The sequence below is a fragment of the Tiliqua scincoides genome, chromosome 5 (assembly GCF_035046505.1).
Source record: "Tiliqua scincoides isolate rTilSci1 chromosome 5, rTilSci1.hap2, whole genome shotgun sequence".
NCBI lineage: Eukaryota > Metazoa > Chordata > Lepidosauria > Squamata > Scincidae > Tiliqua > Tiliqua scincoides.
Genome location: NC_089825.1, coordinates 142855564 through 142882849, shown reverse-complemented (window position 1 = coordinate 142882849; position 27286 = coordinate 142855564). Strand labels below are relative to the sequence as shown.

General features: G+C 46.3%; 1 protein-coding gene across 1 annotated transcript; it reads right to left on the bottom strand.

The window, feature by feature from the left end:
• Positions 1–1967: 1967 nt before the first annotated feature.
• On the bottom strand, positions 1968–12622 carry LOC136654026 (vomeronasal type-2 receptor 26-like). The gene is made up of 6 exons (XM_066630888.1): positions 12533–12622; positions 10642–10798; positions 9089–9299; positions 4795–4888; positions 3991–4117; positions 1968–2875 (listed from the first exon to the last, which is right to left on the bottom strand). Exons 1-6 carry the CDS (start codon positions 12620–12622, stop codon positions 1968–1970), a joined length of 1587 nt encoding a protein of 528 aa, XP_066486985.1.
• Positions 12623–27286: the final 14664 nt, after the last annotated feature.

Below are 27286 nucleotides of genomic sequence, written 5' to 3'. Positions count from 1 at the left end.
GCTACTTACTAAGCCTCCAGTGAGGACACATCTGGAGTTTTGCTGAAAGAAACCTCCTTCAGTTCAGCAACACGGAGGGGGACAAATTCGCCAATGACAAGATCATCGAAAGAAGAATCTTGAAGGCTGCGTTGAATGTCGAGCAGCAGACCCCAACTGGATTTAGAGTTCTTGCTGACAACATGAGGCAGAAGCAAAAGCAGCAGCAGCAACGAACAGGAGCATATCAGCCTGAACAGGAGCATATCTTGGTCTCAGTCTCAATTGTGCTCAAAGATTCTCAAGGTGATACGGACACTGGCAGTGCTGGACACAACCATCGGCCTTTGCAGACAAAGAAACAAAACTATGGAATCCCCCTTGACAGCCAAAGGGGTGAGGGAAACAGGACCTTTACACCATGTCTAACTCCCAAACATCCACTGAGGAAGGTTATCTTCAGTTAGGGCACAATCCTAACCAGGTCTACTCAGAAGTAAGTTCTGTTTTGTTCAATGGGACATACTCTCAGGAAAGTGTGTTCAGGATTGCAGCCATAGCCTCCTAAATCTACATGATGCACATTGTTTTGAAGAGAGGCTTTATAAAGGGATTGAAGCAGATCACCAGCTCCCAAGGAGAATTCAAGGGTTTTAGTTACAAGATTCTTCAGTGGCTGCTGTCTTCCCCCTGTGCTTTCAGGAGCTGAAGGCAGGGATTATTATGATTATAGGACAGGTTATTGCAGACCAGAACTTTTGTGACTATCTGCAGGGGTAAAGAAATCATTTTTGTCTGATTCATAGCCAATGGTTGTGTGTGTGTGTGGAGTTCAGCGGATTCAGAATAACCTGAGTATTAGAGATAACTTGGCGGGGGGTGTTGACAGACATGTTATACTGGTGTAGAAAGCAGGTGAAAAGGAGCCATCCATGACTCATTGAGATTGTGAGGCTGTTGGTCAACTAAAACATCACAGTTCAGACTGAAAGGAATGAACCAATGTCACATGGATCTCAATGTCACAGGAAATGCATCAAGTCTCCTGTGAACCAAATTCTAGACCTGTTCTTCCCCTAGAATCCTGTGAGAACTTTTGAGGAGTGAGCTCATCAAGACACGTTCATTTGTGACCTGAGGGCCCATGATTGCTCATCCCTGGTCCTCAATGGGTGCCATTTAGCTATCCACTGCCATAAGTGAAATTCTGATGGCACAAATGTTGCACCACCTCAGCGTCCTGCATTACTGGACAGAAATCTCTTTCTCTATTGTCAGGTCAGATGTCAGTGTCAGGTGCTTGACAGAAACATATCTAAGTCTCATCCCCCAAAGGGATCAACAGAACATATTTTGCTGCATCTGGGAGGAAAATGAGTCAATTCACCCTCATTTATTATCTATTCTCACTGGTTTCAACATGCTAAATGCAATACAAATACAATACAAGTTTATATTGCACAAAATTGCAAGGCACAAACTTGAATGGGAGGAGAAGTATGAAAAGAAAATAGAAGGCCAGTCAGGTACCCAATTTATTTTTCCTTACAATCTGCTTCCTGGTGTTCAGCTCAAATTCCACCACAATAATGTAGAATTTGGGAAGAAAGATGAAACCCAACGATCCAGCACAAGAGACCAAGACGGAGACCTCCACGGCAACCATGTATTTCTCCTTGGACCTGGGGAACATGAAGGCTGTCAATCACTCAATCAATTTAAAGATGCAGTTCAACATCTTCGTAACAATTTATTATTTTTTAAGCAGTTACAAACAGCTTAAGATAACTAAAGTAGATGATTGCATTTTGGAGGAGAAGGGAGGAATGAGAAATTAGATTGGTGAAAATTGAAAAGAATCTCAGGATTATGTCCAAGAGGAACAGTTGGGAATAGAGAAGGAAGTCACATGAGTTTCTGTAAAACAATGGACATATCTCATGGGTTTCATGCACAATGCTACGTACGAAGGTACTCAAGCAATTCAGTCAGGTAACAAAATTCTTTTTCCTTACTAAGTTCTTGGTGTTCAGTTGGGGCCTCAACACAATAATGAAGAATTTGGGGAGAAAGATGAAACCCAACAATCCAGCACTAGAGACCAAGATGGAGAAGACCTCCACGGTCACCATGTATTTCCCCTTGCTGCTCAGGTAGGCTGGCACAAAGGACACCCAAACACTGCAAAAGACTAACATGCTGAAGGTGATCAGCTTGGCCTCATTGAAAGTATCAGGCAGACTTCTGGCCAAAAAAGCCACCACAAAACTGACAAGGGCCAGAAATCCCATGTAGCCCAGAACAGTGGAGAACATGAAGACTGAGCCTTCGTTGCACTGCACTATGATCTGACCTGTCAGGGAGTGCGCGTCAAACTCTGGGAAGGGGGGAGACACTGCCAGCCATGCTGCACAGAGGCCAGTTTGAATCAGACAACATGCCACGATGACGGACATGGCCAATCTCGTCCCTAACCATTTTCTCATCCTGTTGGCTGGTCTGGTGGCCATGAAGGCCAGGACCACAGTGAGGGTTTTGGCCAACACTGAAGAAACAGCTCCTGTGAAAGTGATGGCAAACAAGGTCTGCCGGAGAATGCAGGATGCCTTTCTGGGCTGCCCAATGAACAGAAATGTGCAGAGGAAGCAACACAGCAGGGAGAACAGCAGGGCACAGGTGATGTTCCAGTTGTTGGCTTTGACAATGGGGGTGTTCCTGTGCCGAATGAAGCTCCACACAAGCACAAGTGTGATGGTGGAGAGCAGCAGAGCAGAAGAAGCCAGAACGATTCCCAAGGGCTCTTCATAGGACAAAAAAGTGATGGCTTTGGGAATACAGCGATCCTGGTTCCTGCTTGGATGCTGGTCCTCTGGGCAGTCACTGCAATGATCTGCATCTATGAGAAACATGCAGAGATTCAATATTTCAAAGTGTGTCTGTGTCACCTTAGGCTGTCTGGCAACAGTGCAGTGCGATCATATTATGAAGCATGTCAATTAATATATACAAAATAAATCACTCAAATTTTTCCTTACATCCATCACTGTATGTAACACAATCAGGTATCCTTCCAATGCTAACCTTTAGTAAAACTGGCATCAGGCTTTACCCAAAGGTCAGCTGTGCTGTGCCTAGGAAGTGTGTGCTGTCATGGGGGGCAAACAGCCGGCCAGCAGGTTCAAGGATTAGATACTGGTGCATGTTGCTGCCACCAGGATCCACCTCCTCTCTTCCCTGGCCTGACCCCACCCCATCCACAACATACCCCCACTTCTGAACCGGCATCTGCAGCAATGTGGTTCCGGATCTGCAACTGCTTTGAAGCAGATGCTTGGTTTGGCCCAGTGGTGGCACCAGCTTCACGCCATCACTGGGCCTTTGACAACAGGAGACACCTGCCCCACTGTCATCACAGTCCCATAGGACTGGGCCATACGTTCTGCTGATTTGCTGCTTTACTGACTGCATCAGTATGATGAATTGAGGATTGGGCCCTCAGGGTCCAATCCTAAAGGTTCATAGCGCTGGTGCTGAGCTCCAGTGCTGGCACTGGGTGTTGTAAACTTGTCATAAAGCATATTTACGGCACCCTTGGAATAGGTAGAATGCCATGTGACCGCATGGAGATATGTGGGACCACCAGGCAGTGGTATGGCCTTTTGGTTTTGGGATGGCGTTCTGTGAGGGGGAAGGTGGCATGGGGCAAGAGATGGGGTGGGAGGGGTGTTGGAGCGGCAGTGGCTTCCTCTGCCAGATCCTATCCTCAGCGTCCGACCTAATAGCTTGACATGAAGGTTCTCACATCTATGCCAGCAAAATAGCTAGTGCAAACATGAAAAGCCCCATAGCGGAACCTGAGACATTCCTAAGGATAAGGGGACAAAAGTTCCTGGACGCCACAGTTCCTCTGAGTGCTGGGAAAGAAAAGATTGGGCTGGAAGACCTTTGAGCAGCTCATTTCCAAAAACTTCTGCAACACCGATTGGATGGAGCATCACCTTCTTCACTTACCCAGCTGGCTGGAATTCCTCCCTTCAGAGCACTGAGCACAGTCATAGCAACAGATCTGCTCCCCCTGGCGTGCCACCTTTGTCTGTCCAGGATGGCAGCTCTCAGTACATGTCGATCGGGGCACCATCTTCAAAAGACCCAAAGGAAAGTGGTTTAATATGGAAAACAACTGTTTTCTCACTGCTGTGAAGTTTGGTTTGTTTTGCATGAGAATACAGTAATGACATATAAGTCACGTTTCTGTAAACATCTATATTCCACTTGTGCTCCTCATATACTGATTGATTTACATCTATATTTATATGTTTCTTGCCAGATGTTTCTTAGGCTGGTTTATGTAGGCAGGCTGTAGACCCAATAAGTGTCTTTACAATATTGTTCTATATATGAATCCTGATGTTTTCCTTCCAAGGTTACTTACCCTTCGTACCTCCTCTTCACCATATTCAATACAACCTCACAATTCATAGGAAGATATGGATAAACACACAGACAAAAGAGCATGGATATCATATGCCTGGGCATACACGAGCTTTGCATGTATTATCCATGGTTATTCATCCTATTCTACAAGCGCAAACATTTTAACAAGCCTGCCCCATTTGTCGGTATTACTCTTGCATCACTGTTATGATAACCACAGAAGTCTGGCAGATCCAGAGTAAATCCCAGTGAATACAATAGGTCTTGCTTCAGCGTAAGTGCATCATGTACAGGAATATGCATTCCCAGGCATCTGCTGAAGAGTACTTCTTCTGCAACTATGGAACTATAGCTCAGAAAATGCATTCAGATCCTTCCCACCTGATCAAACTTCTGATTCCACACAATGGCGCTTCCATTAACGGCAAACTCCTCTCCTTCAGGAGCCCAGGTATCCACCTCTCCCACCTTGATTCTATGGAAAGACAGATTGTGGAATGTGATGGTGTTGAAAATATCAAAACCTGTGGCCAGTTCCCCATTTTTATCAAAGAATATTTCTTCGCCCGCACTATTGTTGAAGCGAACGTTTCTCAGAAAATGGTGAAGCTGATTGGAGGACAAAAAAAATAAAACACTGGGGTCAAATGTTGAGCAGTAATTCTTTTGATATCACTGGAATCTGCACCTTGGCCTTCTGGCAATGCAGAGACTGTGATTATACATGCAGGCGCATGGCTAGGTCATTGGACACTTGTGGCGCATATATTTTTGACACCTCCCACTGTATATCACAAAATTATTTTCAATAGTAGTCATGACATGAAATGAATAAAAATCAGGGCCTGAAAATAAATACTGTGAACATTTCCTGAAAGACTGCATACAAGCAAAGCCCCCGAGAACATTTTTTTTCTATGTGATTATTATAAACTTTGCATAGTTAAACTTTCTCAGAGTTGTTCTCACCCCCTCCTCCTATTCCCAGTCCCCACTTCCACCAGAATTCACAATTCATTTAATAACCGCAATAGTAATTCTTCAATCTATTGCTCCTCTAAATTAAGTCCCTTTTCAAATGGAAAGGACTCGGGCTTAGACAAACGAAAGTGAAAATATTGTGTCACTTCTAGCTCAGTCCAGTTGCATTGCAAGAGTGGATCCAAGTCCATCCGTGACCATACACAGTAGAGGTTTACAGGAAACTCCTACCTGCCATGGTTGAACAGCCCAAACATCCCCTGTGCCTCCAGTTCCCTTTAATTGATGCTTGGATATTGAAGAGTACATGGAATGGAGAGCATGTGCTACGGCATGAACAGCATTGTAGATATTGTAGCTCTCACCGGACATTTTCATTTCAAATACAGAACTAGGGAGACTGCTCAGCTTCTCCTTCCCAGTGCAGATCCTTGTGTTTGGTACATAAAAGTTTAATATGGGGAATGAACACAGAAATGCAGCTGACCAGAAATTATACGAGAAAGCAAACACAGACCGATATGGATTTAATGCCTTCAGGAAGTTTTCATATCTTGGCACATCCTTTGTGTGGAGTGCGAACGACAAGGTACCATTGAAGGATTTTGGTGTAAAAAAATGCGAGTCTGTTACGGTTGCAAAATCCCACTGAGATGTCATGATCCAAACTTTCTCTGTTGGGTCTTGCTGTGCATTTTCATAACTTGCTAGAACCATTTGCAAACTCTCCATAGATTGTGAATCTCCATGAGCAACAATCACGTTGCTCCTGGACATAGAGACAATAGATCTTACTCCTTCTAAACGGTCATAAAAGGGTTTGTTCTCTTTCACAAACGTCTTTAGTACTGAAAGAACTTCTGTAAAAGCCACACAAATGTTGTTTTGGAGGAGCCTGGGAATGAGAGTCCTCAGAAATGTTTCTCCAGTGTCATTGTCTGAAACGAGGAGGCCAATCCAGTTCCATTTGAAATGCCGAATCAGTCGAACAATCCCAGTGTACTGAGATCTTGCATTTGGGACCATCTGGTAGAGAGAAGGGAACTGAGTTCTGTCACTCAGTGCAGAGTCAAAGAAGCCATAATTGATCTAAGGGGAAAGGCAATGAGCTTTTTAGGGCAGACAAACATCTCCCATTATTCCTAAATAAAAAGGTCCTCTCTCACATGCCTGGCCGGTTATATAGTAGAACTTTTTGTACTTTATCCTGTACAGAAAATGTGGGAGTCTCAATTTTCTGGGGTGTAGTGTTTTGGGCAGGATGACCAAAAGGATTAGGATAAGTTCTTCAGTCTACAATTCTTTCCGCACTTTCCTGGGAGCAAGTGTCATTGACTATCATGGGACTTACTTCTGAGTAGACAGGCATAGGCTTGGGCTCTCAGGATCCAATTCTGTCTAACTTTCCAGCTTTGATTCAGCTGTCATTGGATTATGCACTACATCCTGCAATGTGGGGCTTTCATGGAGGCCTCCATGAAGAGGTATTGGAGAAAATATTTTTCCCACATACATTTGCTGCTAACTCAGTACAATTTATTCCTTCCTTAAAGTGGTTTTTTAAAAATTTAGTCAGGTTTTGACATTCTCACACAACACTTGATTAACATTTGACTCCAAGCTATGTGCTAAATGGGCAGAGCAGAGTCTTCTGTCTTCACTTGTTGTAGCCCACATGGTCTGCTCTCCTAGCAATCCTAGTTGCTGAACCTCTCTCTAGATTATGGGACACACATAGCTGTGTGATCCTGTAGATATTGAAGATGTGAGACATCAGCATTCCAAGCTATGTGCTAAATGGGCAGAATGGTCTTCTGTCCTCACTTGTAGCCCAGATGGTCTACTTTCCTAGCAATCCTAGCGGCCGTACCTTTCTCCTGATTATGAAACATACATACCTGTGGGATCCTGTAGATATTTAAGATGTGAGGCATCAGCTTCAAATTTTGAGGAATGAGCCCCCCAATGATGACAATGAGCTCCTTTTCCTTGCTACAGATGTAATTAAGGGGATGCCCTTGATCTGTGAAAAGGAGACGCATAGTTCCAGAACAGGACCCCCTGGCATTGTTAGCGTTTTCAAACCATAAAAAATTCAATGTCTTGTTTGTCAAGAGGTTGACATCTTTCTCGATTTCGAACCTGGCAAACATCATGGCAAAGAGATGATGGAAGTACTTTGGAATTATGCTGAAATGAGACAATCATGTAGTCTTAGGCTCTGGTTCATATTCAGTATGGTGAATGGGAATGCTTCATACTCTTTGCATAGCCCCTGCTCGTGCTTAAAAGCAAGTTGATGGGCCCACATGCAGCTCTGCTTTCATGAACCCTCTAGTCCTCGCTATGCCCAGTTACAGGCAAGGAATTCCTGGTAACATCTTTTGATGGTCCAACAAGAAAAAGAGATGGAAAATAATATAACTATATGACGCTAGTTACATGTCAGTAGGGATCTGGTCGCCCTGCCTGCTGGATGTGTCCACTCATCTTCCCATAGTTTATGGGTGGTTGAACAGGATGCCATTTTCTTCTCCTGGAACAAGCCAATGAGGAAAGTGGAGCCTCAGTTCCCCACCTCCTGAGAAGGGAAGGCAGGCTTGAGCAGTAGTGTGTTTTGTTTCTATCATGGAACAGCTTTTTGCTCATAACTTGATGGCTTTCAAGGGTAGAAAGTGACAAACAGATCCCCTTATAGTGCAGGGATTGTTTCATTAAAAACAGGTTTTGTTTTATTTTGGAGATGCTCTAAGAGGATTTCCTGCTTCCAGGCAGGGGTTTGGACTAGATGACCTATTAGGTCCTTTCCAACTCTATGATTCTATTATTCTTTACCCCTGACCCCCCCAAATAAGATGCCAGGCTGAGGTTTTTGGGGTTGAACTAGGGCCACTTTATTAACAACAACAACACAAAACAGCAGCAGGACTAGATGGGGCCAGGGGGCTAGCCCCCCGGCATGCAGGGGCCTAAAATTGGGGGAAACGAATCTAGCCGTCTATCTCCCCTGGGGCTCAAGGTGGAACCAACTAACTCGGGCTGCCACCAGTCGATCGACTGGGTACAGCCTGTCTACATCACTCCCAAAGGGAGCAGGGGAGCTGGCCAGCTGGCTCGCTGGGCAAACCATGCAAGCGTAGCCAGACCAGTCAGGGGGGGTTGCCAGCCTACCTCTTCGAGCCGGATCGGCATCATGTGGGTTGTTCTGGCTCGCCCCCCTTGACCTTACTGCCCTGGATGGACACCGAGTTGCCCTACCTACCCCGCCCCGCATGCATCACGCCACAGGGAGGGACAGCCTATTGCTTGTCCCTCCTCTCCCCATCCAAAAATAGGCTACGCAAGCCCTGCTGCCAATCTGCTAACAACAAATCGTAGCCCTAAGAAGAAAGGTGAACACCATCACTACGAAAGAAGGCATGGCAATCCCACCAGATAACTGGGTGAGGAATAACCGTCCTGCCCAAACTCGCAACAACCCTCCCCAGGTAATCATTGACACACTTTCTGGTGACATCAATCCTCCTCACACTCTAGTGCCACGCCACACTCTACAGGGCAACAGGTTCAACCAAAAAATAACAACTCCTGGGAACCAACCCTGCAATGTTATAAAGTCCCTATGGGCCTGGAGCCTCAAGGACTTAGAGGTCCTCTGGCCCAGGTCGTTCTCACCTAAACGGATCAAGATTACCTGAGGAGGAGGGTGTGAAAGGGTGTGAACTGACAAACCAGGGGCAGGCATTGTCCCCAGCGCATGCCTCTTTGGGTTGCACAGCTGATATTGGCAGAACTGCTAAACCCCAGCTGCGAGCCATAGCTGGTGGACAAGGCGTGCTTCCTGGCCCCAAAAACAATAGAGTGCCCGCAGATGAGGACCTGCACTGGGGTCAGCCACTGAGGACCTGCCAAGTTAAGAGAAAAACAAATCAATAACCAGCAAAATGCCCAAACTCCCCTCAGGGCAGAAACCAGGAGACCAACTAGGAATCCCAAAACAAAACAGAGCCACACGGCCCCCAGGAAGGCACAATGCCACTGAGACCTCCCTTGAGGGGCAGAAGGGTCCCAAACCATACTCACAGAACTCTGAACAATGCCGGGCAGCCTCACCTCACGTAATACTTGAAGGCCCCAGAGTGCACCTACCAATCCTCTGAATGGCCGCAACTGGGAGGCCTAGCTGCGCTGCTGCCAAGGCCAGAACAATTCGAAAGGAGTGCAGACTACACTCACCTGGAGGGAGGCCCATACGCCTGATGGCCCTCTGGAAAAGAACTCTAAATTGCGCAACAGTTAATGGGGAAAAATCGCTGTGGCGAAAAAGGGGGTCCGGGCCAGGTGGGGCCAAAGTGCGATATGCAGCTAAGGCCCTGACAGGGCAAATGCTCACAGTAGGCGACCTAAGTGTGTCCAGATGCCCCCTACCTGCCTGATCTGTCTTGGACATTCGAATGCAAAGGCGATCAGAGTCCCTCTCCAACATGCAATCATCCCACTGGAGGGCTCTATCATTTTGAACTCCTCCTTCCCTGGGCTCTCGGTCCAGGGAAGCTTCTGGGGCCAGCTGCCGAAAATGCTCCTCCTGAGAACTAGAGAGCACATTGGCAATGCTGTTCTGGACCCTGGGCACATGTCTAGCAGTAAACAAGTGTATTTAAGCAGGCAGTGTGGAACAAAAACCCTCAACAAGCGCATGACTTGGGGAGATTTGGAGGTCTGTCTATTCACTATTTGCACCACTGCCTGATTGTCGCACCAGAATTTCACAGCAGAATTAGCAAATTCTGATGCCCATAAAAATACTGCAACTACAATTGGGATTAGTTCTAAAAAAAGTCAAGTCCCTACAAATGCCGTCGCACTTCCAAGATGCCAACCAGGGTACAGCGCACAAGCAGCCCCCAAATCAACCCCAAAGCCAAGGCCACCTGCAGCATCAGATTGGATCTGGAGCTCCGCTTCTAAAAGCCTTTGCTCCCTCCCAAAAGAAACTCCATTGAAATGCTCCATAAACTTGTGTCATAAATGCATGTCCTCCCGCCTTTCAGTTGTAACCCTAAGACGATGGTAGGGGCGCCTCAAACCTGCCATTGCAACACAGAGGCACCTCAAAAAAGCCCTGCCAGGTGAAACTACCCTGCATGCAAAATTTAAGTGCCCAACCAGAGACTGCAACTCCCGGAATGTAAGCTTATGGGATGAAATGGCAGCTCTCAATAGCTGCACAATCCTTTCAAGTTTTACCTGAGGAAGCCTGCTCGTTTGTTGGACCGTATCCAAGGAAAGTAAGACAAGTGGTGGGGCCCTCAGTTTTATCGTGAGCCAAAGGGACGCCCAGATCCTCACACAAAGAAATAAAGCCCGCCAAGGTGTCGCGGCAGGCACTGGATCCAGCATGGTCCTTAAAAAAATCATCAAGATAGTGGGCGGTGAATCCAGACCCAACTCTGGATTGTACCGCCCACTGGAGGAAAGTGCTAAAACTTTCAAAGGCTGCACACAAAACGGAACAGCCCATCGGCAGTGCTCTGTCCACGTAAAATGCACCATCAAAGTGGAAACCCAATTGACAAAAATCAACTGGGTGGACTGGCAAGAGACGAAAGGCGGACTGAATGTCTGCCATTGCCATTAAAGCTGCGGGGCCACATTTGAGCAAAAGGGCTATGGCTTGGTCCAAAGAAGTATACCTCACAGAACACAACTCATGGGGGATCCCATCGTTGACAGAATCACCCCTGGGGTATGAAAGGTGGTGAATCAAACAAAATTCAACAGGGGCCTTCCTGGGGACCACGCCCAGGGGAGACACCCGCAAGTTAGGCAAGGGCAAATTAAGAAACAGGCCAGCCACTTGACCCGCCCCCTCCTCCTTCTTAATTTTATTCTGAACTATCTCCTCCATAACACAGACAGAGCGAAGATTCTTCGCCCAAGTGTGGCAGAGAGGAGGCGGTGCCGGAATTCTGAAACCTTGATAAAAACCTCCAGTTAAATATTGAGCAACTGACCTATTGGGGTAATCAATCAATAAAGCAAACAATGTAGAAAACCTAATCAGCATTGGCCCCCTTTCCCGAAACTGCAGGTGCATGGCCTCCACCTCTCCTTCCACTGGAGAAGGTACCCCTTGATCCAGGGCGTGACCACCCAAGCATGGGGCAGGCAGCAACGGCATGCTTTGCCCCGCACTGGACGCATGCATGCAGGAAGTTGCAGTTAACCTGGCTACACCTACTGGAAGAGTCAAATTCAAAACAGGTGCACGGGTATTGAACCCCCTGCGCACCACTAGGTGCCCTAACATGATCATACCAGTTGTGGGCAATGAGATGGAGACTGTCCAAATGGTCACCCATGGCTGACTTTGAAGGCACGACCAGCTGCAACCACAACTCCCATTGGGGATCCTTCCAATGAAGGGCGGGGTCATGAGATGCCCTCAGTCTAAAGTGCTGGTCATAAGACAGCCAAGCGGGCCCCGAATAATCACGAAAAGCACAATGGATTATGTCAAGATACTTGAACAAGGCTGTAGCCTTATTGGGGTACATTTGCAGCACCACTGATGCATATATCACAAACCCATTCAGCCAGTTGGTCCAGTTCCTATCTATCTTTCTACGACGAACTAACTCTTGGTCTCTCAAAGGTTCACCCACCTTTGGAACTGGCTCGGGTTCCATCTGCAAGAGGTTGAATATGTCCACATATTCCCCCCTCCATATCTTCTCCTTAACAGCTAGAGCTAGGTGTCCACCCAGGGGAAGAGTAATATCTCCATAGGAGATCCTGGGCACTCACTTGTTTCAGTGATCAATCCACCCCCCAACCAGGGGCCCTGTGGGCCCACCAGCTGCCCCAGGGACGGGGAAGGCATCGGACCAGGAATAGTAGGTGATACCGAAGGCATGCCACCATAACCCAAAGCAACAGGAGCTGTGCCAGTATGCCCATAATACCCTCCAGCTGCCCAGGGCTGAGTCGGATAAATTTGTGCAACTGCTCCTTGTGGTCACCACCACTGCCATCCATTTGAATGAGGTGGGGCCAGAGGTGAGATCTGACCATGTGAGGCCTCTCCCTCCCCCCCATACCGTTGCAACGGCATCATTCTCGCTGGAATTGACCTCACCTGCACTGGCCGTAGGAGCAGCCAATGGCACTGTTCCAACTCCCCGGACACCTGCATTTCACCTTCAGAAGAGTCCTCAGCAACCACCATGGCCTTGGCCCTTTTTCCACAGGATAAAATTGACTTTAGGTTAGACCCACGCCCTGGCCTACTAAATGTACGCCCAGGTGCCTGGGACCCTGAAGAAGCACCACCGTCCCCCTAGCCAGCTCTACGGAGAGCTTTCTCCTTTGGGCATGCCCCAAAACATGCCACCAAAGCTCTCAGCTCATTAACTTCCTCCAACTCATCGGAAGATGAAGCAGGCTCCATCGGCTTGGGTGGGGGACGCTTAGGCACCTTCCCACCTTTTTTCTGGGCTTTCTTATGCATGGTAGCAACTTAAGCAAGCAGTGCCACTATACCAGCCTTTAAATAAATGGGGGGGGGGGAGTTCTGCACTTGAATGTTATGGAAAGCAAAGGGGGAAAAACACTATGTTATCCAATTCTAGGTCTCCCCTCCAAAACTCAACCATAGCCGACCCTGCTTAGCTTTTTGTATTGGCAACCTTCAGTCTCGAAAGACTATGGTATCGCGCTCTGAAAGGTGGTTCTGACACAGCGTCTAGTGTGGCTGAAAAGGCCAATCCGGGAGTGACAATCCCTTCCACACCGGGAGCAAGTGCAGTCTGTCCCTGGTCTGTCTCCCTGGCTAGGGGCCTTCCTTCTTTGCCTCTTTGCCTCAGACTGTTGGCAAAGTGTCTCTTCAAACTGGGAAAGGCCATGCTGCACAGCCTGCCTCCAAGCGGGCCACTCAGAGGCCAGGGTTTCCCACTTGTTGAGGTCCATCCCTAAGGCCTTCAGATCCCTCTTGCAGATGTCCTTGTATCGCAGGTGTGGTCTACCTGTAGGGCACTTTCCTTGCACAAGTTCTCCATAGAGGAGATTCTTTGGGATCCGGCTATCATCCATTCTCACGACATGACCAAGCCAACGCAGGCGTCTCTGTTTCAGCAGTGAATACATGCTAGGGATTCCAGCACGTTCCAGGACTGTGTTGTTTGGAACTTTGTCCTGCCAGGTGATGCCGAGGATGCGTCGGAGGATGGAAAGCAAAGGGGGAAAAACACTATGTTATCCAATTCTAGGTCTCCTCTCCAAAACTCAACCATAGCCGACCCTGCTTAGCTTTATTGTATTCCCAAACCCAAGCACCCTCAACCACCAGCCCACTCCTCTTATGGAAGAGCAGTGGCTACCAACCTTCATGGAAAAAAGGGGGGCAAGCAGCCCTAAGCAGCCCTCCCCCCAAAAAAGACTGCCTGTGAGGTGGCAGAGTGGGGTGTGACCTTGCCTGCTCCAGCAACCCCTTACTGAAGCGCCTGGGCACCCAGCACACCCCTCGCCCCTTGCAAGGGGTCCTGCAGCCTCGGGTGCACTACAAAGGCACTGCTCGGGTGGCTGCCCAAAGAGAGGGGGGAGGCGGGGGGGTCCTTGCTCACCCGCCTGCCGCTTTGCCTTCAAACACGGGGAAAAGAAAATCCCCCGCTTCTCCCAGACACTACTGCCGTGGTTCCTTGGGAGTGCTCCTCCAGCCAGCCTCCCTCCCGCCCGATATCACTGCCTTCGCAGCCTCGCTGGGTGCTGAGGACACGGAGGGAAGAGGAGAGCCTCTTGCGCGCGCCTGCCCTGCATCGCTGCTGCTCCCAGGACTGAACTCCTGCAGGCGGGAATTGCCCACATAAGCTCAGCCCCCACCGTGCCAAACTGCGCGGTCCAATGGGAGTCAGCCCCCTCAGCCTGCCCGCACGAGGTGGGGCGGGGCAATGGCCGGTAGCGCATGCAGCGCTAATGGTCTTTACTTTGCCACTGTATGCATGTCTCCTCATTGTGCTCAATGTGGTTTGCTTCCAGGTAAATGTGAATAGCCATGCAGCCTTGGGGACCAATCCTATGGGCACCTTCTGTTGATGGAGCACGTGTTCCACCACTGGAATCTCTCTCCACTACACAAGCAGTGACAGTGCATGCAATGGAGCCACCAGCGTGAATGGCTGGCGACCGTGTGTGTGCACCACCAGAAACCTCCAGCTCCCCCCCAGAGCATGCAATGTGCATCTCCATTTTTCAGTGGGCGGGGGGTGGGATTGGACAAAGCCTCTCTAATCAAGTATCCATTTGCCTCTTTTGATCTATTTCCTTCTACATTTTAAACTCTTCCGGCTTTTAAGAAACCAGCTTTGTTGCTGACATAGATCTGAGTAGATCCAAGTGACTGCATTCGACCCAGTCAGGGGGCTTAGCATACTGGCATCCCCACTGTCACTGAAGCTCACCCTTGACATGCCTCCCAGCCTGATCCTTCCTCAGAGCACCTCCTCTGCTGACCCACCAGCTCTGGAAGGGGATCTGCACTCCTTCCACGTTCAGGGCCTCCAGCCATTTGTGCTAGGGGCCTGTGCACCTCTGCAGCCCAAGCCTTGGCTGAAGGATTGCAAGTGCAATCAGCGGATCACACTGGGTCAGTAGTCTTGGCAAATTAGCCCCATGATTCCTGCAACTCTTCAAACTCCTGTAGCAGATACAGATAGATCACCTTTGACAAGCCTGGACAGTGACTCACTAAGCCTCTCTAGCTTCTTGTCACATGTCCAGCCAAGTTGATGACACAGTTAGCACCTCCATCATGTTGTCTTTGACATGTCTGAGTCCAGGACTCTTGTCTAGGTTGGAATCATTTAAGGGGAGGCCTGAGATCAGCCCCAAGCATTCAACATATGATATGAACATGTGGTCAGTGTTTATGGGATTGCAGCCCTAGCAACTGCTTAAGATTATGCCGAGTTGTACGAGTGAGTAGTGAATACACTGCAGCGATTTCCAACCCGTGTGAGTGGCACATTGGTGTGCCATGCACGGTCTGCATGTGTGCTGTGGCCATTTGGGGAGGGTCATTTATTAGGCCATTGGGTGATATGGGCACTCTGACTGGCAGCTGGGTGTGTCTTGTTCAAGAACCCATGGTGAGTCTTTACCATTTTACACCCCTGACACTGTGCCATGAGCTGAAAAAGATTGAAAATATCCGATACACTGTATTGCTTTTTATTTTGACTGCACATTTCTGCTACTGCATTATTATCCCCACAATAAAAGTGATGTATTGTTACACAGTCAGCCTTGTGTCCCATAGTTCTTGTGTGTCATTCCATTAAGTTGTGCCATTGACCACCACACTGGAATCTGCACGCATATTAGCTTTCCTCCATGTGTGGTCATGTTCTACGTGTCTTTAAAAGCACGACCCACTAGCAAAACCACTTTAGAGCATCGGCTGCAGCTCACATAACCAAAGGTTATGTTCCTTCCTACCAAAAAACTTCTCTGCACAAGGATAATGAGCAGGGCACATGGAAAGAGTTTAGCCTAGTGTTAATAATAACAATAAAAATAATAACAATAACAATATTTATTTAGTATTCATCTTGACCTTCCAGTTCTCTAGTTGCTGAGGTCTTTTTGCATATGTGAACTTGAACTCACTCCACGCCACCACTACTGCCCCACTATTGCCACCAGTCCCAAACTATGTAATCCCGAGTAATTTTTCTTTATTTCCAACACTGAATTTTAATCCAAACCACAACCCAACTTACTTTCCATTCACAGAAGACGCATCTGGAGTTTCTTTAAAGAAGAGAACTTTCTGGTCAACAATTGCAAGAGAGGCAAAGACTCCGACAGTAACGTCTGGAGGATGATGTGTGCTCTTCTGCCAACCCCCCCTGGAGTGGCAGTGGTTGATGACACCATAAGGCAGCTGCAGCAGTAGCAGCAGCACCATCTGAACAGCAGCATGTCTGAATCTCAGCCCCACAGCATTCAACCAATTTCCAGTGACTTCCATACACGAGGCACCATGAACACAATCCTCAGTCATGAGGAGAAATGACTGTAGAGGGGCTGAGCGAATCCCCACTGCCAAGTTTCTCACATGAAGTCTTCATACTCAAGCAACAGACACCTGGCTGTATGCAGTGAATACCCGACATCTGCCTCGTGTAGATGACTTTTCAAAAGCTTAAATTAACATTTTATCCTCAGCTCCCGAGTGGAGTCAGCTGTTTTTGTTATGAATTTTGAAGGTGGCTTCAGATTATCCTGGGACTTCTCTAACGGAAGACAGTGATTTAGATAATTACCAGGAAGATGACTGCATTGAGAAACCTTTTCAAATGTCTGCAAGGCATTTGGTGCTGCAGCACTCTGTAAATGCACAGGTGCTCAGGGGCTACCCGAGACACTACACATGCAGAGACTCCTTTTAGGAGTGTAAAGGGTTCCAGAAACCAAATTGTTTGTGAACTGCTGCTCTCACATAACCCTGTGCACGACTACTCAGAAATAAGTCCCATTGAATTCAATGGAACATATTGATAGCCTATAAACACTTCCCTGGGAGCACATCATATTGAGCTTAATGGTACTTTTGCATATTCACACATGGGATTGTGCTGTTGTTTCAATAATTAGTATGCCCACTTGCAGCTAAGGCAGAGAGGGAATGTCTTACGTAAATGGAGTATCTCCCCAGGCAAATCCAGATTCTTAGCTCATTCAGTTTACCACGATGCTACAATAAAGCTCTCATGATATGTCAGGACCAGCACTGTATCACTTTGACTATTTCTCCCATCTTGGCTTTCAGCCTGTTGCTTCAAGGCATAATGATCTCTGAGTGTTGCATGTTCATCAGGACAAGCAGGAAATCACAATAAAGAAATAAATTTACCTAAAGATCCAGTTCACCATCATCATCATCATTTATTATTTTTGGAGCAGTTAGAATTTGCAATTGGCCTAGGATAACAAAAGCAGATGACTGCACTTTGGAGGAGAAGGGAGGAATGAGACGTTAGATTGACCCTAAAATGTCAAAGTGGTGAAATTTGAAATGAATCTCAGAATTACATCCAAGGAGGAACAGCTGGAAATATTGAAGGAAGTCACATGAATTTGTATTTTTTAAAATGGACATATCTCAAGTGTTTTTTGCACAATGCTATGGACAAAGGTACTCAAGCTCGTCTGTCAGGTAACAACATTCTTTTCTCTTACTAAATTCTCCTTGGTGCTCAACTGGAGCCTCACCACAAGAATTTGGGGAGAAAGATGAAACCCAACTATCCAGCACTAGAGACCAAGATGAAGAAGACCTCCAAGGCCAGCATGTATTTTCCCTTGGTGCTCAGATAGGTTGGCACAAAGGACACCCAAACACTGCAAAACACCAACATGCTGAAAGTGATCAGTTTGGCCTCATTGAAAGTCTGGCAGTTTTCTGGCAAAGAAAGTCACATTTTGGTGCTACTTGGGAAGCAGCTTGAGATGCTGCGTTGGTGTGGCAGAGAAGCCATGGCAAGAATTAGACAACAGAGACAGGTTTCAGAAAGGTTGAAAGTGCTGGAAGCAGGAGCAGGAATGAAATCAAGGGAGAAGTGAAGTGAAGTCTCCCAGCTTCTGACCCAGCTTTTTATTAAGTCTCAAAACACATGATATAAGGTTACATAGTAGGGAAATTTCCACAAAGATGCTAAGATTCATTCTGGCTGCCTACTAGCTAGTTCTAGCTTAACCACAAACACATTCCTAGATATGATTCTCCTTCATAGCATTCTGCTGCTCACAGGCACAGAGTTCAATGACCCAACATATTTTCAAGGTAGGTTGAGCATGCTCAACTGCGCAGGCGTGCCTGACTGTCCTTGATGCCAAATATGCTAAGACATCTTAAACCTTAGTGCCTGTGTATGTAAATACTACATCTCACCCTTTTTTTCTTTCTAAATTACGCTATGGGGTTATTATATACAAGGTTTAACACTACAAAATACAAAACCTAACACAACAAGGGAAAACATTAAAACTTAATCAATTGGCTAAAATAATTCTAAAAATTTTGCTATCACATACATAGACTTTTCAAAAAATAATAACGCATCATTGAATTGGTTTTCATGGGCATACAGAGTTGTTATGGCTTTGAGTTCTTTTTGTTTACATACTGAAATCAGATAAGTCTTTTGTAATTTGTTGGGAACTGCTGTAGTGTGCAGGTTGTGATTGTGCCATGGCATTTTTAACTGCTGTTTAAAAGTTCTTTGGTTCCTTTTTCCATCAGGACAAACAATTGTTTCTGAACTTTTAAATGTCAATATAAAAATGGGATGTGCTTTTTGCTTAGGCTTCCTTTTTGTCTTTTGCTGTTATGGAAGGTAATCAAGGCTTGAGGCCTTGTTGCCGGGTGGTTTGGTTTTGAGTTTTGTTCTTGCAGTTGAAAGTTTGAAAATTGGAAATTGGATTTTTTCTTTTCAGGCCTTGGTTCTCCTGGCTGATTTTGTGGTGACACTAAGCGTTTCTGTAAAATTAAACACAATAATAGAGCCTACCTTAAATTCTGGGGGTTTGGGCCTGTCCCTTTTTTGGGTCTCACAATTGTTTAAACATATGGGTTAGTTACTTCATTTTTTGGCTAAAAGGCAATACTGTGCCTTTTTGTGGGCGGTGCTTTTCTTGAGAGGTGAATCCTTTCTGCATCTAATATTAAACAAACAAACAAACAAACAATTACATTGTCAATTATATTTCATTTAATAAAACAGGGAGGCTCCTAAGCCTAGGAAATATCTCTAAAATATATATTGATCTAATCAAACAAACAAACACATCATTATCATATTCCTCATTTTAATTATTTTTAAAAATTTTTTTACAAAGTGGGGTTCCTTCTTTGAAATACCTATATTTCTCACTAGAAACAATTCTGTTGTTCAATCTTACACATCACATACTTTCAACAGTGGCATTGCACTTTCACTTTCACTCACATGACTTCATTTCTCACAACCATCACACAACTTACTTCTAACCTTCAACAGGCAACATAACTGTTGCTAAAACTTACATGCTTTTACCTTCTTTGTGAGATCTTAAACTCTGAACTTTCTGATGTAATTAAACCACCACAATTAACTTAAAATATTATTTACTAATCATTTATACATATACATTAAACTATAAAAAAACTAAATTGACTGGTATCTTTTTATACAAGATCTGGGGGATCTGATATGGTTTTCTTTAGATAGTAATTGGAAGAGGCTTGCAAACCAAAAAATTAACCTGTTGGAGCACTTTTTTTCCCTCTCTTCTGTGATTGTAAACACAGCAAGACTTTCACGGTTGTTTACAATTTCTTATCTATGTTTGGGAACACTGTGGTTTACAGCTAAATTAAACAAACTGCTGGTGACTTTCGGTTTGCTTTTAATATTTAAAAACATAAAACTTAATAACATGACTTTAAATGCTATAATGACTGCTACTAATGGGTAGAATGGTTAATGGCTGCAGTTTTGAAGGATGTGGAATGTGAGATACTATAAAGTTTGAAAACTATTATAGTAACTTCAACTTATGGAAAAAGTTTGGGATTTTTTTTTATGGAAACTTACCAAACTTAAAATGGCTGGTGGTTGCTGTCTTAAAGGGTGTGGAATAAAAAAAAAAAAACACTGAAAAATGATGGCTATGGTTTGCTTAACACGTTTTATAGCTCATCATTGGTTGTTGGTGCTTTATAAAATCTTTTTACTAATGACTGTGGTTATGATGTTTTTTCATCTTTAATTGGGAAATGGAACTGTTTTCTTAAGGGCACTGGGAAAAACTAAAAGGTCAGTGCTGCTGCTATTGTTGCAGCTTTTGGGGGCTTTTAAAGTAATTGGAATTCGCAGGGCTATCCTGCATTTTGTGCAGGAATTAAAACTTAAAATTTACTTTAGGGACTTCTTACTATAAGATTTTTCTTAAGGTGATAGTTAGTTTACTATATTTTACAAATCTTTGGCATATACTAGTGATGCCAAAAACTTTAAATGCAATCTGTACCTATAAAAGGCACAGAATGAAGGGGAATTTATTGTTTTTTGAGGGCTTGCCTGTGGCATTGTACCACAGGGCAAATCATGGTTTTTTGTTCTGATGAACTAATACCCCAAAAAGAGGAGCTAACACAAAGTTGGGCTGTTAGACTTACTTTAAAGGAAAACTTGCTAATAATTTTTTTGGTCCTTTCTTTAAGGTGGTTGATGCTTATGGAGCCATACTGCATTTTGTGCAGTTGTTAAAACTATGCGCTTTAGGAGCTTCTTATTGCCAGAAATGTGGCATCACATTTTAAATATAACGTATGTTTGATGGTTAGAATAATAAGCTTGTGGTTTTGCTGTGTTAAATGCTTTTTCACCTAACAGCATATAGGAAAGCTGTTTATGGTGGGGGGTTGGTTTTGCTGTTTGAACTATTGGAGTGATGTCTGTCTTGGCAAAGTTAGGAGCATTGGTATACTACATTTGACTTTTTTGGCAGGGTGGCTGCTTGTTTACTATACTTTGTGGATTTTTGGCATCTATTAATGATGCCAGAATATTTAAGTGCAATCTATACTTTTTGTGGCACAGAATGAGGAGGAGTTTACTATTTTTTAAAGACTTGCTTATTTTATTAAGGCAAGCTCCTAATTTTTGAGAATATTTGTTTATGCTATTTCATTTAAAATTGAGGGCCTGCTCCATAATTAAATGGCTGCAAGGCTTGATTTACATATTGCTAACACAAGATGGGGTTATTTAACATCATAAAAATTAAATTTGGATTTGGGAGGCCAAATTAACGTGGTTTCATGGGTTGGATTCGTTTGTTTACTTCATGGAGATCATACAAGAGTCTCCATTTTTTAAATTTCTTTTCTTATGACAATATTGGTATATTCCATGGACTAAAGAAAAGAACAATGTTTAACTTATAATTGTTCTTAAATTAATGGGTGCAATGCCTCCAATTTTTCTTTAGACAGAGGCTATTGCTTCACCTAAACTGGGCTACCTGGTAGCCAGGTAAGTAGCAGGACATTGCCTGTGGAGTTGTGCCATATGGCAAATTATAGTTTTTATTCTGATCGGATGAATACACAAAAGAAATTATGGATAGCTTAAGAGTTTCTTTTGCTATTAATTTTTTGAGGGCTTTTTTGCGCCATAGCCTTTGCAAATAAAGGCTATTTGGTAATGTTTAATTGTTCCTTTTGTTCTGTTTGCAAAGCACCATGTTTGAAGGTGCTTCTTTCGGAATACCGAGGGCATGGTTTTTGTTGTTCTTATAGAGGTCTAGTTTGGTTTGGCTGTGTGTTACTCATGCTTGCTTACTGTGGAGTTCTTTTCTTACTAAGTTGGTACAGAGGGGGGAAAAATACAAGCTGACAAAAAAGGGCTTTTAAAGAGCACCTGGAGGAACACAGAGAAGTGCTTTTCTCTCGCCCTGGTGGCTTGGGCTGAGGAGCACAATTTCTGATAAGAGGACAGATGTATTACTGTTTATTTCCTCTAACTGCTTTACTACTCTGCATGCAGAGTGAAAGTTTGAATGGTAAATTAAGTCTGTGACCTCTTAGAAGAAAACAAGGTGCTCAGCTTTATAGAAAAGTGTGTAGCCGGAGGCTTGTACTATTTTAATACTTACCTAAGTACTTATGCTTACCATTGGTTGGGGTCCCGAAGGACGATTGAGCTCTAGCCCTTGCTGGGCGTAATTTTGGCCCCACGTGCTGGGCGCCTGATGTAGCAGCACAAGATGCTGCTCTGTGGAGCACCCAAGGCTTTTGAGGCCTTGGTGCTTGATGGGAGACACACAAGACTGTACCTTGTTGCCTGAGGGAGAGTGCTAAGCAGAAGCACTCTGGGGGTTTGAAAGTTAAAACTGGAACAACAGATAGTCAAAGCAATGAGTTCGGAGGCAGAGGACAGGCCGCTTGATCAAGGCCGCCTGGCTCTACTGTACCTGATCATTGCAGAAAGTCTCTGCCTGCTGCGCTAGATGTAGCAATAATGCTACCTGGGGAGCAGCCCGAGACCCCGGAAGTCAAGGACTGCTTGATGTGGCGCAGAAGCCAGAGAAAGAAAGGGTCCCCATTCGCTGTGCTAGATGTAGCAGCGAGTGGGGAACAACAAAGAAAGTCAGGCTGCTTGAAATAAGAAAAAGCGAGGGTCCTTGCGCCAGATGTAGCATTTTGGTGCTACTTGGGAAGCAGCTTGAGATGCTGCGTTGGTGTGGCAGAGAAGCCATGGCAAGAATTAGACAACAGAGACAGGTTTCAGAGAGGTTGAAAGTGCTGGAAGCAGGAGCAAGAATGAAATCAAGGGAGAAGTGAAGTGAAGTCTCCCAGCTTCTGACCCAGCTTTTTATTAAGTCTCAAAACACATGATATAAGGTTACATAGTAGGGAAATTTCCACAAAGATGCTAAGATTCATTCTGGCTGCCTACTAGCTAGTTCTAGCTTAACCACAAACACATTCCTAGATATGATTCTCCTTCATAGCATTCTGCTGCTCACAGGCACAGAGTTCAATGACCCAACATATTTTCAAGGTAGGTTGAGCATGCTCAACTGCGCAGGCGTGCCTGACTATCCTTGATGCCAAATATGCTAAGACATCTTAAACCTTAGTGCCTGTGTATGTAAATACTACAGCAAAGCTGATGATGGCCAGAAAGTCCATGTAGCCAAGCACAGTGTAGAACATGATGGGTGAAACTGCGTTGCATTGCACTATGATGTGACCTATCAGGGAGTGTGCATCAAGCTCAGGGAAGTGGGGAGACACTGCTAACCACACTACAGAGAGGCTGATTTGGATCAGCAACACACCACGATGATGGACACGGCCAATCTCTTGCCTAACCATTTTCTCATCCTGTTGGCTGGTCTGGTGGCCATGAAGGCCAGGACCACAGTGAGGCCAACACTGAAGAAACAGCCCCAGCGAAGTTGATGGCAAAAAAAGGCCTGCTGGAGAATGCAGGATGCCTTTCTGGGCTGCCCAAAGAACAGAAATGTGCAGAGGAAGCAACACAGCCAGGAGAACAGCAGAGCACAGGTGATGTTCCAGTTGTTGGCTTTGACAATGGGGGTGTTCCTGTGCTGAATGAAGCTCCACACGAGCACAAGTGTGATGGTGGAGAACAGCAGAGCAGAAGAAGCCAGAACCATTCCCAAGGGCTCTTCATAGGACAAAAATGTTATGATTTGGGGATACAGCGATCCTGGTTCCTGCTTGGATAACTAAAGTAGATGATTGCACTTTGGAGGAGAAGGGAGGAACAAGAAATTAGACTGACCCTGAAATGTCAGATTGATGAATGTTGAAACGAATCTCCGGATTACCTGATGTGCTGCCACCATCTCCCAGACCAGTCTCACGCATTGCCTTCTCCTTCTCAAGCGCCTCCCCTGTGCAACCAGGGTCCGCAGCACAGCTGTATCATCCTCCTCATCCGAGGAAGAAGCTGGTGCAGGATTGGGGGGGACGCTTAGGGGCCTTCCCCCGAATTTCTTGGTTCTCTTAGGCATACTTACAATTGAACAACTGGGGGGGGCACTGCTAACTAACCTATCACCCCTACAATACTTTCAATTAAATTACTCGAAGCGCAGGCTCAGGCATGAAACTGCCCAAGCAGAGCCACTACGTGCCCCAGCGCTGGCTGCCCAAACCGCCCATGGGAGTTGGGGGGGAGGTCGCGTGCTCTGCGGCTCCCGCTGAGCCCAGCCGGCAACCACGCCCAGCTGCCTCTCAGCCTGCGAGTGGGGAGCCCGTGTCCTCCCTTGCACCAGGCATGGGAGCACCAGCTGCGCTCACGCAGCCAAGGAGGGGCGCAGCCAGACAGCTGCCCCTGTAAGGAAAGCCCCCAGCAGCCCAGTCAAACAGCCCCAACTCGGGTACCACTGCCAGCAGACGCTCACTGCCCCAGGTAAGCCTCAGAAGAGGGCAGGTGGGCAGGCGTGTGCCCACTGCTGAGATCGCTGGGCTCAGGGCCACAGCAACGTAACCTGTGTCGGGGAGCAGCGCGAAGGAGGTCCTTCTCTGATCACTGCCTCGTCCTGACTGTGCGGGCTTTCCAAGCAGCCTGCACGTGGCCTCAATTCAATTAGCCCCCCGCCCATAGGTTGCAGGGCTGGCCCCTCCTGTGCCTCGTGTGGGACCAGGGCAAACGCCAGTGGCACGTTAATTCACGTGCCACCGGAATTAAGTTAATCCATAGGAATGGAGATAAAGATACATTCAAAGTGGCTGGTCACATTGCACTTAGTCAGTGACAGGCTAGTAGGGCCTGGCAATCCAATATGCACTTAGGTGGGAGCCAGTCCCTCTGAACCAAATGGGGTTTACTTCTGAGAACACATGCATAGGATTGCACTGTCCAGTGCTCCATCTTAAAGGCATAGCAGGTTAGATTGGGTTGAGGGTGGGTGGGATGATAATATGGAATAATCACATATTTCTCTGTACTGTTCAAGTTCAGAAAGAGAGAACGCCTCAAATATGTGATAAAGGCAAAACATTTATTGAATATTGATGTGTTTCAGTCACATGGAGATGCCAGCAAAAAACCTTCCCCCTAATGCAGAATCCCAAAAGGGCAGGTCTTTTTTCATCTTCCTTTTCTTCTCCACTAGCTTTGGTTTCTTCTCTCTTTCTTCTGCCAAGGCCCAGAAGATGTCTCTTTTCACCCCAACTATCAAGAACCAAGAGATCACAGGCACCTTTGGTTCGCCAAAGCAACTCAGCAGAGTGTTGCAGTAATAGCTCTGGTACTCATAAGGATGGCCTTGCAGTGTTGTAAAATCAGGGCAATAAATCCTCCTGCCTGGGAACTCCTGCCTGGGAACTTAGGGCAAAAGGCACTCTACAGTTGGTGCAAAAGTCTGAATTTTGGGATCCCTGGTTTCTTAGAGCTTCTTCAACCCAAAGCCCGCTCCACCCATACTTTTCCAAATAAAGAGTTTAACATTCAGCTAATTTGTATATGATGTGAGCAGAGAACAGGTTAATTCCTCACCTCTGCCATTATCCCATTCTGATCCCCCTTTCTTAAAGTGCTTTTAGAAAGAAGGCATCAACATTTGAAGGTGTGTGTTGGAATAGATAGTGCAGTTAGCTTTGATCCAAGAGATGAGGAATATCTCATTTCTTTGGAGTTGCACCTCTCCATATAGACAATTGCACATACCTGTGGCATCTTATAGATAAGTAGGATATGGGGCATCTGCTTGGTGTTTTGGGGGGTGAGCCCTCCAATGATGGCCACCAGCTTCCTGTTCCCACCACAGTGGTAGTTCAGGGAGTCTCCCTGTCCTGTAAGAAGGAGGGACATTGTTCCAAAGCTGGTTCCTAAGGCATTGTAAGCATTTTCATAGATCTTGCATCCCAACGTGCTATTGGGTAAGAGGCTGGCATCCTTGTTGATCTCATTCACAGCAGATGCCAAGGCCAGGACATGGTGGTAGTACTTGGGAATGATGCTGCAATGAGATTTACATGCAGTGTTAGGTTCCAACGCACATTGCTGGATTAATGTACCCACCATGGCCTTTCTGACTCTTAGAAGCTGTTACTGTGTATATGCAGCACTAGGGCAAAACCTTCATAAATACGCTGTCATTGTTAAAAGATGGTGTCACCTGGATCCAGCCCAGGTGACCAGGAGTTCCCTGGGCACAGGGGTGTCCTCGGGAGTCAAGGCCTCCTCAGGAGTAAGCCCCGAATGTCAGCAGGACTGGGGACCCGTGCAGGACACCTACATGGGGGTAGGGACAGGGAACAGCTGGGAGCAGGAAGACATGTGGGCAGGAAGGGTGGGGTTAGACAGACCTGAGGTAAGCCTCATAAGGGAGCTGGAGAGGGAGGAGGGGGGTCGCTCCTCTCCAGAGTGGTGGAAGGCCAGAGGGAAGCCAGTGGGAGAAGGTGACCCAGGCCAAAGGAAAAGGAGAAAGGCCTCCATAGGAAGGGGGCTGCAGTCAGCTCTACAGAGAGGAGGCTGGGGCAGAGACCTCCCTGACCCAGGGCCTGCCCAGACCCAGAGGATGTACCCTGGAGAGAGGTGGTTGTCAAGACGGACGCTCGATGCCTACTACAACCCAGGGGGGACTAACTGAGAAGGGAGCCAACAACAAGGTACCGTGGGTCCTCCCAAGGCCAGCCAGCCTGACTCCAGAGAGCCGGGGCAGAGCCCTCCAGAGCCAGGGCGCAGGGCCGAGGGACTCGGGCCAGGAGGCCGGGGCTACAATCTCCAAAGAACCGGAAGGACCGGGTCCTGAGCCGCTCCGACGATGATGACACCAGTCAGCCTAGACTGAGGGGGGCCGTGAAGTAACGAGCCCCCATGAATGCAAAGAGGTTGACTCAATTAAACCATCTGTGTAAAGCTGCCCTACCCGCTTCCTGTTCCTTAATTCACCGCCGACCACCACGCCTCGACCAGGTAAGCCCCTCGCGCTCGGTACCAACCCCAGGGCAGGGGCCTCCTCCCGCCATGGACATTACAGATGGTTACTGTGTTACTTTTGTCTGCTGCTGTTTCCCCACATCCTCTCCATTTCCTAAATCTGGTTTTGACTCTTTTGAGGGATGCAGTTGATCAGATACATTTGTTAGTCACTGCTGTAATCTGCCCAAACGAATCAGTAAATTTTACAATTAAGGAACAGGTGATTAAATCAATGAACACACAGACACGCAAGATACCAACCTATGGGGTGGGGCATTGGTGCTGGGGGTGGTTTTTGTTCTGACAGCAGCCTGACAGATCCTCACTGCCTTCCTGCCTCTTAGACCAGATGCAGCTCTCAGTACAGAAATAATTCTGTGCCTGGC